The sequence below is a fragment of the Capricornis sumatraensis genome, chromosome 9, assembly GCF_032405125.1.
Source record: "Capricornis sumatraensis isolate serow.1 chromosome 9, serow.2, whole genome shotgun sequence".
NCBI lineage: Eukaryota > Metazoa > Chordata > Mammalia > Artiodactyla > Bovidae > Capricornis > Capricornis sumatraensis.
The window spans coordinates 98,975,836-98,989,463 of NC_091077.1; the positions used below are offsets into that span (position 1 = coordinate 98,975,836).

The window sequence follows — 13,628 nt, forward strand, 5'->3', positions numbered from 1 at the left end:
TACTTTCTTTCTAGTGACCTAACAACCCAGTCTAGTAAAATATGTACCTGAGCTGAGGGAAACGCCAAGGCAGTCTTTAATAAGTAATTGGCTGTATTTCTTCAGTTTTGCACCAACGAACTCACATTACAAGCTTCCACTCTCTGCTGGATTCTTCCCGCAAAGCGTTGCTGCACACTTGACACAACTCTCTTCCGGTTTGCTTTCCTTCTAGGGAGCCAACCGCAGGCTCCCTCCCCTCGACTTCCGGAAGTGAGCGGGGCGCAAATGGTCTCACGCGCCTGACGTCACGGAACGCGCCTGCCCCGGAAGGTTAGCAACCGGGAGCGTCCCTAGTAGCAGGGGGCTGCTGAGATGTACGAACTTCCGGTTGTCGACGGCAGCTGCAGCTGCAGCCTCCGCCACCTGCGGCGGGCCAGGTCTTCGCCCGGGCTTCAGTCAGCGTTTCTCCCCCCGTCTCTTCAGTTAACACGCCCATGGTCCCGCCTGGAGCCAGGGCGGCGGGCGCCGGAGCTCGCGCGCGGTGAGGGAGCCGGCCGCGGACCATGCAGCCGACGCTCTGCAGCTGCTGCCTCAGCCGCGCCCTGGCCTCGGCGCTCCTGCTGTCGCTGCTGCTGCCCGAATTGAGCGGGCCCTCCGCGGGACGGCCGCCGGCAGCGCGGGCCGCGCCCGACCCCCAGCCCGCGGCGCGCGGGCCGCGCACCCGGCCGCCTCCGCCGCCCGGGCCCTCCGCCGCCCGGCCCGCGGGCCGCGCTCCGGCCTTGGAAGCTGCGGGCTCGCGGGGAGCCGAAGGCGGCAATGGCAGCACCCCCGGGGCGGGGCCGGCCGCCGACGACCCCGGCGGAAAGGCGGGGGCCGGGGGCCCGGCTGGCGGCGTCCTGGCCGTGAGCCCCGACCCCGGCGACAAGCCCATGACCCAGCGGGCCCTGACCGTGCTGATGGTGGTGAGCGGCGCGGTGCTGGTGTACTTCGTCGTCAGGACGGTCAGGTGAGGCGAAGCCTCCGCGAGCCTCCCCGGCAGGCCTGAGGCGCGCTTATCTGCCGACCTCCTCCCACCCCCTCAGTCACGGTGCCTGCTGAGTGAGATTGTGACGAGGACGGTCTTGAAAGCCTGTGGTACCTTTGGGAGTGTTCAGACCGCCAAGTCCCTGCTGCCTCCCTTTTCATCTGTAAACTATCAATTAGCACCGAACCTCTATATCAGTATTTATTTGAGTAAATTGATAGTAATGCAGAATGATCTTTAAGGATGATTTATTTTATAAAACGTAAAAAAGAAGTTCTTTTAACAGCAGTTTCCTGCTGTTGACTTTTAACTTGCTACCATCGATTGTCCCTTATGAAGTTTCTTGCTTTCCACTTTTTCTGAACCTGGAAACTGACAACTGCGTAGGTTCAATCGTTGTTAGAGTCCCCATTAGAAACAGCTAGCATTCATTTTGCATGACACTAAATAGTGGACATGAGTTTGAGTAAACTCCGGGAGTTGGTGATGGACAGGGAGGCCTGGCGTGCTGCAGTCCATGGGGTCGCAAGGAGTCTGAGCGACTGAACTGAAATAATATGGTGTGAAATATTACCGATTTCTTGATAAGATGGAAAACGGATACCTATGCAGCAAAGGAAAAAAAATGTCATAAATATGATCCCGTTATAATGTTGGAGAGTATGTTTAATATCTTAACAACTATATATGATTTTAACTTTACAAAATTTGGATTAGTAAATGGATAGACTTACTTTTTTTAAACTTCCAAAAAACTTTTCTAAAATGAATTCATCTGTAAATAAGTCATTCAGAAGCTTAAAGTTACAAATGAATAGTTTTTTGAGCTTATACTTAATATAGAATGTTAGATTAGAGAATTACTTAAATTTCAGATTTGTTACAAATATGGACACTTAAACGACATCTTTAACTTCACCTAGGATAAAACTAACCTAGGAGAATAAAGTGATAAAGTGATGTCCCACGATATATAATAATCACTGATTGTATAATCCATCATTTGCTTTGTTTGAATTTTTTTCCATGATGTTTGTGTCCAAATCTGTGATCAGCCTTTTGATTAAATCAGGTCCTTACATTGTACGAGGTTATGAATAAGTAAATGACTGTCACTTATTTTTCTACTCCCTTTAATGCCTTATCAAGTAGAAAAGGATTTATATAGGTCAATTAGTGATATTTTATATTGTGGTAAGTAATTTCCACTTGATACATTCTATTGTTACAGAAGTACAGTTATTTTATGGTATTATAACATTCCAACTATGTGATGAGACCGATTTGAAAAAATCATAATAAAGCCTCTTTAATTGAGTTGGGGACCACCTCTGAAGAGCTGAAATGCAGAGCTAAGAACTCACTGTTAGAAGAAGTCAAGAGAAGAGCTAAGGAAGCACTAGGTAGTTCCCTCCTATTTATTGCGGTAGAGGTAGTTGTGTGGGAATGTACTGGTTTGTTCTCCAAATTATTTCACTTTTTTTCTCCCCTATAACTGCCTACTTTTCAACCATTTCATAGATTTCTTTAAATGGATTTACTTAAAGTTTCCTTTTAAACATATGTTTATTTTTTTGTGAGTGAAAAACATTATTTAAGTGAACATTCCTTGGCTTAAATAACTAACTGAAAAAGTACAGCGTAACAGGGAACCCTGGAGGGTGGTAGGGTTCTCTGAGACCTGTTCAGGTATCTGCAATATTGAAACTATTTTCAAAATAATACATTCCCTTATAAGTTTATGACTTCCCTGGTGGCTTAGACAGTAAAGCATCTGCCTACAATGCCGGAGACCCGGGTTCAATCCCTGAGTTGGGAAGATCTCCTGGAGAAGGAAATGGCAACCCACTCCAGTATTCATGTCTGGAAAATCCCATGGACGGAGGAGCCTGGTAGACTACAGTCCATGGGGTCGCAAAGAGTCAGATATGACTGAGTGACTTCACTATAAGTTTATAGGACCCAAGAAGTTTATTGATAATAGTTTCAAATTCCACAGTGCAGCTAACTCATAAGAAACTACCTCTTGTCGTGTTTTGGTGTTCTATCAAAAAAAAACGTTAACACCAGAATCTGAAAAGCTATTAAAATGTACCTCCATTTTCCAAGCTCACATCTACTGTACCTGGATTTTCTTCATATCCTTCAACTAGACAACGCATAGCAAATGATTGAAGGCTGAAGCATATATGAAAATCTAGCAGTTTTCTATTTTTCTAATTTCTCTTTTTTCATTTTCTATCTCGTTCTCTCTATTTAAGTCAGACATTAACAAGATTTGAAAAAAAAACCTAAATCTGTTCCATTTTTCACCTTTGTTGGTTTTCTTTTTGACAATATATTTTTCACTAAAAGCTATGTTAATCTGTAGTGGATTTATTATAATTTTAAAAAACAAATGGTATTTAAAATTTTCATAGGTTTAATTAATATACTAAGAATTGATATTTATAATCCACATAATTATAAGCAATTCAGGGTCTTATATAATTTTTAAGAATGTAAAGCAATTTTAAGATCAAATGCTTGAAAATCACTGGTGGAAACATTATTTGAGCTGCCATAGTATTGGTTCACAAAACCCAGCAAATCCAGGCCCACCTTTTATTAAAGAGAAAGCTAGAAAATGTTCATGAGGTGTTACAGGCATATAATCACCAAACTGAAACTTTCTTCTTGATATGAAAAAAATATTAGAAGAAAATTGAGCAGTAATTATTCTTCTCAACATGTAATTGTTATTTAATGCTGTATATTTCCCATATAGCATTGGAGTACCCTAAGTATTGTTTCATACACAAAATAAATGATGAGTCTGATGATTGATCTTTTTTTATTTTGCTTTTACCTTATTTGTAATCTTAATATATAAATATTTCTTGCCATGGATTTTCCATCTTCATTTCTGTAAAGCTTATAAGCATGCAGTCTTTTCAGTCTGATTCTATTGGATGAGTCACTAACATTGTCTGTTAACAGCAAAATTCTGAATCTATGGCTAAGAAAAATTGGACTCTTTAACTAGCATCTAGTACATTCATTCAGGCCAACTCCTAAATATAGTTGGCCACCTGATCTCCAACTTGATTGATGCTAACAATGTCTGGGCAATGTTCAGAACTCATTCTTTTTGCTTCCAGATTATGAAAATCATTTATTTTGATGAATATCCATTTTGACTCTCCACTTCCAAAATAGGTGTGGCAACACAGCAGCATTATTTATTTGTGCCAACAGGGAAGAATGGGCCAAAAATCATCCTTTCGTTAACTGATATGAGAAAACACTGAGAATGTTTTGCTTGTAAAGTACTTGAACTCCATAAAACTTCCATACTGTTTTTAATCTAATTCAGTTATTAAGAATGTGTAACTAAAAGTAACTTCCCCTCTGAGTCTAGAACTATTCCAAAGAAAAATTAGATTCTCTCTGTAGAAATTGTAATATATATACAGAAGGAATAAAATAGGCTTCCTAAGATTAGTATATAGTCTTTATGAAAAGAGACTCGTTGTATGTCTTATTCTCTATTATATCTGCAGTGCTGAACATTATGTACAAAATGTGGTAGGCACTGGGTAAGCAGTTGCCTAATATGTGAGCATTCTTGGTTCTTAATCAGGGATCAGTGTGGGTCTAGGGAAGACTCAAAAACCTCAGAACAAAGGCTGTTTGCAAATCATTATTTAGCTAAGGCTAAGTACAGTGTTTGCATTCAGGCATTAACTAAATGAACTGGGTTTGATTACACTGAGAAATGTTTGGGTAGGGAAAACAGTTATTTTATTAGACTTTTCAAAGGAAATAACATTTTCCATCTCCTGTGTATTTTTCCTTTAACACTTCCTTCCAATATTAAAGGAATATTAGGTTACTACTTCTATTAGTTACTATTTTAATTAAACACATAGAATGACCCCAGCTAACTTAAACTAAAGGGGATTTCCTGGAAGAAAGTCAAAATGCAACAATTAGAACCGGACATGGAACAACAGACTGGTTCAAAATTGGGAAAGGATTATGTCAAGGCTGTATATTGTCACCCTGCTTATTTAACTTATATGCAGAGTACATTAGGCAAAATACTGAATCACAAGCTGGAATCAAGATTGCCGAGAGAAATGTCAATAACCTCAGATATGCCGATGACGCCCTTATGGCACAAAGTAAAGAGGAACTAAAGAGCCTCTTGACGAAGTTGAAAGAGGAGAGTGAAAAAGCTGGCTTAAAACTCAATATTCCAAAAACTAAGATCATGGTATCCAGTTCCATCACTCCATGGCAAATAGATGGGGAAACAGTGAGAGACTTTTATTTTCTTGGGCTCCGTAATCACTGCAGATGGTGATTGCAGCCATGAAATTATGAGACATCTGCTCCTTAGAAGAAAAGCTATGACAAACCTAGACAGTATATTAAAAAGCAGAAGACATAGGTCTCTGCTAGTCTGTCTGTCTAGACAAAGGTCTGTCTAGTCAAAGCTATGGCTGTGACAGTTGGACCATAAAGAAGGCTGAGCACCTAAGAATTGATGCTTTTGAACTGTGGTGTTGGAGAAGACTCTCGAGAGTCCCTTGGACTTCAAGAAGATCAACCTGTCCATCCTAAAGGAAAACATTCCTAAATATTCTGTGGAGGGACTGATGTTGAAGCTGAACCTCCGATACTTTGGCCACCTGATGTGAAGAGCTGACTCATCAGAAAAGACATTGATGCTGGGAAAGATTGAAGGCAGGAGGAGAAGGGGACGACAAAGGATGAGATGGTTGGATGGCATCACTGACACAATGGACATGAGTTTGAGCAAACTCTGAGAGATAGTGAAGGACAGGGAAGCCTGGTGTGCTGCAGTCCATGTGGTCGCAAAGAGTCAGACACAAATGAGGAACTGAACAACAAAGTCAAAGAGCAACTGGAGATTCACAGAAACTAAGTCAGTTTAGGAGAGAAGACACTAAAATACCACAGAGGTTTCTTGGCAGGAACAGTCCACTGTGAAGGTATGCAGTAGTTTTCAGTCTCTTTGTCCCTTAGTTTAGGAGTCAAATTCCACAGAAGGACAGGTGAATTAAGTCCTGGGAAAGAAGGGCCTGGTTTAGCTGCAGTCCATGTGGTTGCTTTGGACAAGACTAAGCAACTAAGCACAACAACAGGGCTGGGATCAGTTGCTGTCTAAGCAAAATCATGGTTCTGTTAAGGCAGAAGTTTCCTTCAGGATAAATAAAAAGCCAGTAACTGTTGCAGTGTTCAAAACTAAGAAATGGCCTAACCAGAAGTACATAAATGCACTTGTTATTGCTAGTAGCTACCAAGTTCTTACTTTTTACCAGGAAAGAATGAACCAGAAAATGCAATTCACTTAAAACAATATATCCAGTCTAGTATAACGTAAGATGATTGTGTTAGGGATCAGAGGACTGGTAGCTAACTTTGGACCTTGGTTAAAATTACTTTGAATCATATAGGAAGACAATACAGCCTAATGCTTAAGAACCCAGACTTGGGAATAAAATTGCTTGATTATTTGCTCTACTATTTATGGTCCCAGATTTAATTTTCTCTAAGGTCTGACTTTCTATGTTTAAAATAAGGATACTTAAAGGCTTGTGGTGAGGATTACCTCAGGTAGTGCTTATAAGCTGCTTACCTCAATTGCCTGACTTATATACACACCCAGGAAATAGTAATTATTTTTAGTGAATTCTTTTTGTATCTTCAGTTTCAATTGTAATATTTTGGTGGGGGTGTTCATGGTATTTTCTAAAATCTCCCCCATACCATACTCTTATATGAACTCTGAAACTATAATCTGCAAGAGGTTAGGTCTGACAAGGCTAGAGATGGGGTGGGGAGAAGGAGAAAAAAGAATGGGAAATAAGGATGTGAGAAATTTCAGATAAATTAATTTTTGCTATATGCTGTATACTCTGTTGTCATGGGCAACTGAAATTGTGGCTCACCAATTTTTATTTAGCTATGTCTCAGTGCAAAAACAAAATGAGTTCCAAAAATCATTGTTGGTTACTAATTCACCTTTTTGCCCCAAAATACTCAAGGCAAATTTTATATCATTAGTTGTACCTTTATTAAAATTTACTCAGCTTTATCATTGTACCTGATCACATAGGAGAGTGTATGTATATCCATACATTTAATATCCATTAAATACTATATTCCTCAGTCTAGTTTTGAATGATAAATAGAAGAAATTACTTAATAATATCCTACAGGCATTCAGTTGAAACAGGAAAATCAGATCAGTGCAGCAAGTTACTGCAAGTTACATGATTGCTTGTCTCTCTTTCACAGAGTAGTAAAACAAAATGGAGTTTTATTCTGTTGTGTTTATTTTATGTGGCATCATACATTTTTACATAAAACTTTATCAACCTTACTTTAGTACTTTAGCCTTATTTTTCTACTGTAGTTTTTACATGTTTTTTGAACAGAAATTATTCTTAGCAACCTGAGTATAATGAAACATTGAGGAATCTGCATTCAGTTGAGACAACTATTTGAATAATAACTTGAATATCTAGGAGGTATCTGATCAAGATCATTTACCTGTGATTGCCATGTGATAAAGGAATATAATTCAGTAGTATAAACCATACTGCTACTTTCTTTTGCCTTCTTAGGCTTACATATTTTCCTCTCTACGCATTTAAAGTTCCATTTTTTAAGACCCAACAAAATTTGTTTTCAGATTGCAATATGCATTTATTCTGTCTGGTAAAATAATGTACACATATATAATGCTATATATGTAATTATTAACATATGTAGACAAGTTTGAGCATCGCGAGCTTAATGAAAATAGTAATTTGTGGAGAGAACCACTGCTGTTAAAATTGTATGAATTTTAAATCCTCCTGTACTCTTTTGTTCAAAAATAATATACAGTGCATATTATTAGAAGTAGCCTTTTACTTAAGATTTCAATACATTTTTATATGTATTATATTTTACACTTAATGTTTATTAATATTTTAAGTAGATGGTCCCTTGAATCAGCCCAATATTAAGGTTTCATAAGTGTTTCTGGCTTTCCCTGAGGACAGGAAAAAAAAAAAAAAATCACTGCATATGGATGTATTGTATTTGATGCTTTTATGGCCATAAAGCTGCCATGACCACGTAGCCATTATTCCATATATCTTTGGACTTAGGAAAGATATTCTTAGGGGAGTCTCATTTTAAGTTTAAATTCTATTTTACAATATGTAGTTGTTGTTTTTTTAATTTGACTTATTCTTGGGTGAATTAGTAACATTTCCTAAAATACAAAATTTATTTTAATTGAATGGCATTCCCCAATTTATTTTGTGCCAGAGAGTGTACTCTCTTTGCATATGAAATAGGTTCTTATCAAATAGCTTGGATTCATGTTCAGAAGGTAACATTTATATATGTTAAAAAACAGTAGAAGCTAGAATAAATAATAAAGTGTTCATAGCAATGCAGTCAAATGTTTACATTTTACACAGAAAGAGAAAAATAGCATTGGGCAGATTAGGTTATCCACTCATTGAAAGATTGGGAAATCATTCAAGGAATGATGATGACCTTGGAAATGGAGAAGAATGTCAGCTGAGATAATTATCAAAAGTCCTTAAGATCAACGTTCCTGTCATTTCCTTTTTAAAGACTTGCTAAGGTATCCTATGACTGATGATGGCCTGGTTATTAACATATTGACAATTTAATGACCTGGAAGAATCTAGTTTATTTCCAGAAATAATTTCACATGGCTGAAACTGCAAGAATGTTTGGAAGGCCATATGATTTAGAAAATTGAACAACAGACTGGCAAATTAGAAGAGAAGAATGTAAAACCTTGAGTATTCTTAACTCATTCTTAAGTTTTCAGTTTTTAAAATCAATGCATGCAAATGTTATTAAATCTTGTGGTTCCAAAGGACCAATGACTGTGCTCAGTCACTCAGTTATGTCTGGCTCTTTGCAACCCCATGGACTGTAGCCCACGAGGCTCCTCTGTCCATAGGATTATCGAGGCAAGAATCCTGGAGTGGGTTGCCATTTCCTACTGCAGGGGATCTTCCAGACCCAGGGATCTAATCTGTATCTCTTGTATCTCCTGCATTGGCAGGCAGATTCTCTGCCACTGTGATCGATGGTGAACTATAACTCCCCAAGTCCCTTGGACCGCAAGGAGATCGAACCAGTCCATCCTAAAGGAGATCAGTCCTGGGTGTTCATTGGAAGGACTGATGTTGAGGCTGAAACTCCAATACTTTGGCCACCTGATGAGAATATATGACTCACTGGGAAAGATTGAGGGCAGGAGGAGTAGGGGACGACAGAGGATGAGATGGTTAGATGGCATCATCGACTCGATGGACATGGATTTGGGTGGACTCTGGGAGTTGGTGATGGACAGGGAGGCCTGGCGTACTGCGGTTCAGTTCAGTTCAGTCGCTAAGTCATGTCCCGACTCTTGCTACCCCAGGAACTGCAACACGCCAGGCCTCCCTGTCTGTCACCAACTCTCGGAGTCCACCCAAACCCATGTCCATCAAGTCGGTGATGCCATCCAGCCATCTCATCCTCTGTCGTCCCCTTCTCCTCCTGCCCTCAATCTTTCCCAGCATCAGGGTCTTTCCCAGTGAGTCATATCTTCACATCGGGTGGCCAAAGTATTGAAGTTTCAGCCTCAGCATCTGGGGTTCATGGCGTCGTAGAATCAGACACAACTGAGCAACTGAAGTGAACTGAACTGATGGATCAAGTAAGAAGCTTTTAAAAACACCCTAGGTGATTCTGATTAGATGCAGCCAAGATTGTAAGCTGCCCAGCCTAGAATTTGAATGCATGTATGCATATAGTTTCTTAGAGGGGCCGAAAGTTAAGAAGTAAGAAGGCCTAGAAGAGATGGGAGAAAGGCTAGACTAGAAGGCCTCAGTAAAATTATTGGACCAGAACAAAGATTTAAGAGGTTATCTGTCAACATTATCAGCTGACAGAGAAGAAAGTGTTTCAGTCAGAAGAAGTGATGGCACAGAGACATACAGGAGTAGATTTTGTTTAAAAAGTAATCTAAAATAAATAATCTTAAATGGTTAACTGGTTGCATTTCTGAAATGTGGCCATTCTGATACTGAACACCTTCAGTGTAACAAACTGGAATAATTTATTTTTAATTTACAAATAAGTATAAAATAAAAATCATCCATACTGCACATAGAAATAATTTTTATTCATTAATATTTTCTATTTAATAGGATGAGAAGAAGAAACCGAAAGACTAGGAGATACGGGGTTTTGGACACTAACATAGAAAACATGGAATTGACACCCTTAGAGCAAGATGATGAGGAGGATGATAACACATTGTTTGATGCCAATCATCTTCGAAGGTAAGTGTTGAGCAGTTTAAAGTTTAAATTTATTTTAACAGTTTTTATCCTAAATGATGAGTTTTAGGTTCTGTTTAATGAAGTTTTTTGTGCTACCCAACCAAGAGCTCACATTCACTTTGCTTTGCTAAAATAATTGTGTACGGTAGAATACCATCCCCCAGAGAAGTCGTTACTGCAGGTCTCCTTGTGGAGCCTCCATCCTTTTTGCTGCTGTATGAAGATAATCCTCTGCGTGTGTGTGTACGTATGGCGGGGGCGGGGAGGTTCTGGGAGGTGTAGAGGGAGATTAGTAAACTTGATTTTCCTTTTCATTCTGAAAATGTTTTGGTTTTAGTCTTTGTTACTTTATTTGTAATCAGCATTTTTGGCAAAATTGTGGGGCTAATGGTCAGTGGTCTGATACTGTGGCTATTATCTCTGTTCTTATATCTGTTCTCACTGAGTTAAGAGCTTTCCTAAAAGGTTTGGATAAACAGAATTACATGGATATAGTCTGGTTTCAGTGCAGATGGCATGAGGAAGGGAAGCAATAAAGTTTCCACTCAATAGGGAAGGCCATGGTGGAATAGACGAGGCATTATTCGGGTGAAGAAACACCAGTATCCAGAGTGAGGTACATACATAGAAAGAGTGATAGAAATCTGGGGTTAAAAAAAAAGACTCAACAAAAATTGAATTATTAACTCAGGTATATATGAGCTGTGATGATGTGGGGACATAACTGAGCGACTGAGCACACTCATTGGTCCTTTGGAACCATAGGATTTAATAACATTTGCATGCATTGCTTTGATTTTAAAAACTGAAAACTTAAGAATGAGTTAATACTACTCAGCTTTTGGGTGCTGGTAATTAATTCACTTAATAAAAATATATTCATAAAATGCCATAGTAATAGTAGAGTCTAGATGTATAAGTGTGAGCCAAACAACTGTATTTGCTCATTAGCAGTTCTGTGTCTTAGTGAAAATAAACATGAATAAAATACATTAAAATGTATTTATTGAGAACATTCTAAGGTTTATTTAGAACATTCAGATATACCCCCTGAAAAGTCCTTATATTGGCTATAAAGTAGTGTACATTTCTCATTAAGTCTAATATTACCAGTTATTAACTGTTTGCTTAGGTCAGATGAAGTTGCTCGCATGCATTTAGGAGCCATTGTGTGTAACAGATACTTTACATACTAGCATGACAGTAAGAGTCATTTTGAAATACTGTTGGGAACTGAGAATGAGCAAACAGCTCATCTTTTCTCTCCTCTTGGGCTCACCCTACAGAAGGTGCTCACTGAGTAGAATTGGAGGGCAGAGTCTCACTTTTTGTATAATTATTTTCTTTTAATCTTCTGCAAAGTTTTTAATATATTTTAAAAGTGTAGTATTTGTCATGTTTTAAAAACTTCAGTGCATATGAGGTACCTCTTTCTGCACAAACACAGAAAGGGAACATAGAAAAGGAAGTTGTTGACTTAGGAAGTCAGGGTTGTTTCCAAAGAGGAACTGAACTTGAAGCCTAGCTTGTCTATTTCAAGTCTGCTTGACTCAAGACAAAGGTTGTTACAGTCAGCAACAACAACCCAGAGTCTGTAGTTGTGACAGATGATAGTTTATTCAGAAAGTGAGCACCAGAAGATGTCTAGAATGCATTCTGTTGTATGTGCATGTGTATTTATATGTGCGACATATTACTTGTGGGGATCAGCTGTGACAAGTCTTGGGATGGTGCCAGTTTTTTTGGTGGTTGTCTTTTTTTTTTTTTTTTTTTAAGGAGTTTGTTGTTATCCTGCTATTGTTACTGGTACTGTTTGGCTAGAGTGTATATAATCAGATAATCAGATGTGTGTTGAAGAATGAGACCTCTTGTCATAGTGGGAAAAGTGGCCTAGGAGAGATCAAGAGGGGCAGAAGCAGGGAAGGTGGGAGGCATATAAGAAGGCAAGAGTTTCCATAAGATGTCGTCACCCACAGCCATCTCTTACTCTGCGTCTTACCTCATCACAGGCCTCTCTCTCCTATCTATCTTCCGTATACCCGTTTTCATGAAGCTTGCATTCCGTCAGGGAGCTAAACATGAGTCAGAGTTACAGAAACAGAGAAAGAGGAAGAATAGGATGATATGGGGATATATAGTAGGGTCGCAGAAACGAATGATCCAGAAAAACCTCTTGGAAGTGACAGGTAAATTGAGACTTGAAACATGAATAAAAATTAGCTAAGTGAAGGGTGGCTAGAGGGGCTGGAGTTGGAGAGAGAGCTGCAGTCACACAGAATCAGAAGCAACAGAGTAAAGTATATTCAGGGAACTGAAAGAAGTGTATACTATATTAGTATGTATGAAAGAAATGAATGGGTGAATGAATGATTTTTGAGCTTTGAATGTAAAAGGCAGAACAATAAATTAGAAGGCAGATTGTGATCCATGTTAAATCAGTTACAAATTATTCTACAGGTTGCAAAAAGCCACTTGGAAAATTTTAAGACAGGGAAAACATAATGAAAGCTGTATTTTGAAGATAACTGTGCATAAATTGGAGGAAGATTATGATAAACAGCAAGGGGACCAGGAAAAAGATCAGTTAGATGGTACACATATATTGGAAGAGTAGAGACTTCTTGGAGAAGTAAAGGAACCAGGAAAAAGATCAGTTAGATGGTATACATACATTGGAAAAGTAGGGGACTTCTTGGAGAAGTAAGGGAACCAGGAAAAAGATCAGTTAGATGGTATACATTCATTGGAGAAGTTGAGACTTCGCTGATGGTACAGCAGTTAAGACTCCACCCTCCCAATACAGGGGAGCCTATGTTCAAGCCCTGGTCAGAGAACTAAACCCTACATGCCACAATAAAGACCTGGAGTGGCCACGTAAATAAAAATATATATATATATATATACACATACATACATATATTTGTTTGTTTTAGAAAAGAGAAATAGAGTGGAGTGAATTATTCAAGAGGCTTTGAAAGATATTGTCAACAGGATTTAAGTATTCTGTTTAGAAGGTGAAGGATAGAGAAATGGAAATACTGGATCAGCCAAGACATTTGTTCAGGCCGAACAAAAAACCCAATAATAATGGAGATGCAAGTTTTGGGAATAATGATAATTATCAATGATGATTGATAATGAAATAAGCTTGAATTTCTTAATGTTGTGATACCATTTACTTAAAAGACTTGGGAGAAACTTATGCATATGTCTGGATTAAGTAAGGAGGACTGCACGTCATTAAG

The 13,628-nt window shown here is 38.8% G+C and overlaps 1 protein-coding gene across 1 annotated transcript; it reads left to right on the forward strand.

Moving 5' to 3' along the window:
• Positions 1–545: 545 nt before the first annotated feature.
• On the forward strand, positions 546–10,387 carry FAM174A (family with sequence similarity 174 member A). The gene is made up of 2 exons (XM_068981472.1): positions 546–988; positions 10,249–10,387. The coding sequence occupies exons 1-2, from the start codon at positions 546–548 to the stop codon at positions 10,385–10,387; spliced, it is 582 nt and encodes a 193-aa protein (XP_068837573.1).
• Positions 10,388–13,628: the final 3,241 nt, after the last annotated feature.

Excerpts from the sequence above, each read along its gene's own strand:
- FAM174A (XM_068981472.1), top strand. The coding sequence starts at position 546 with ATGCAGCCGACGCTCTGCAGCTGCTGCCTCAGCCGCGCCCTGGCCTCG. Across the intron at positions 989-10,248 it reads TTCGTCGTCAGGACGGTCAG|GATGAGAAGAAGAAACCGAA; the intron begins GTGAGGCGAAGC and ends TCTATTTAATAG.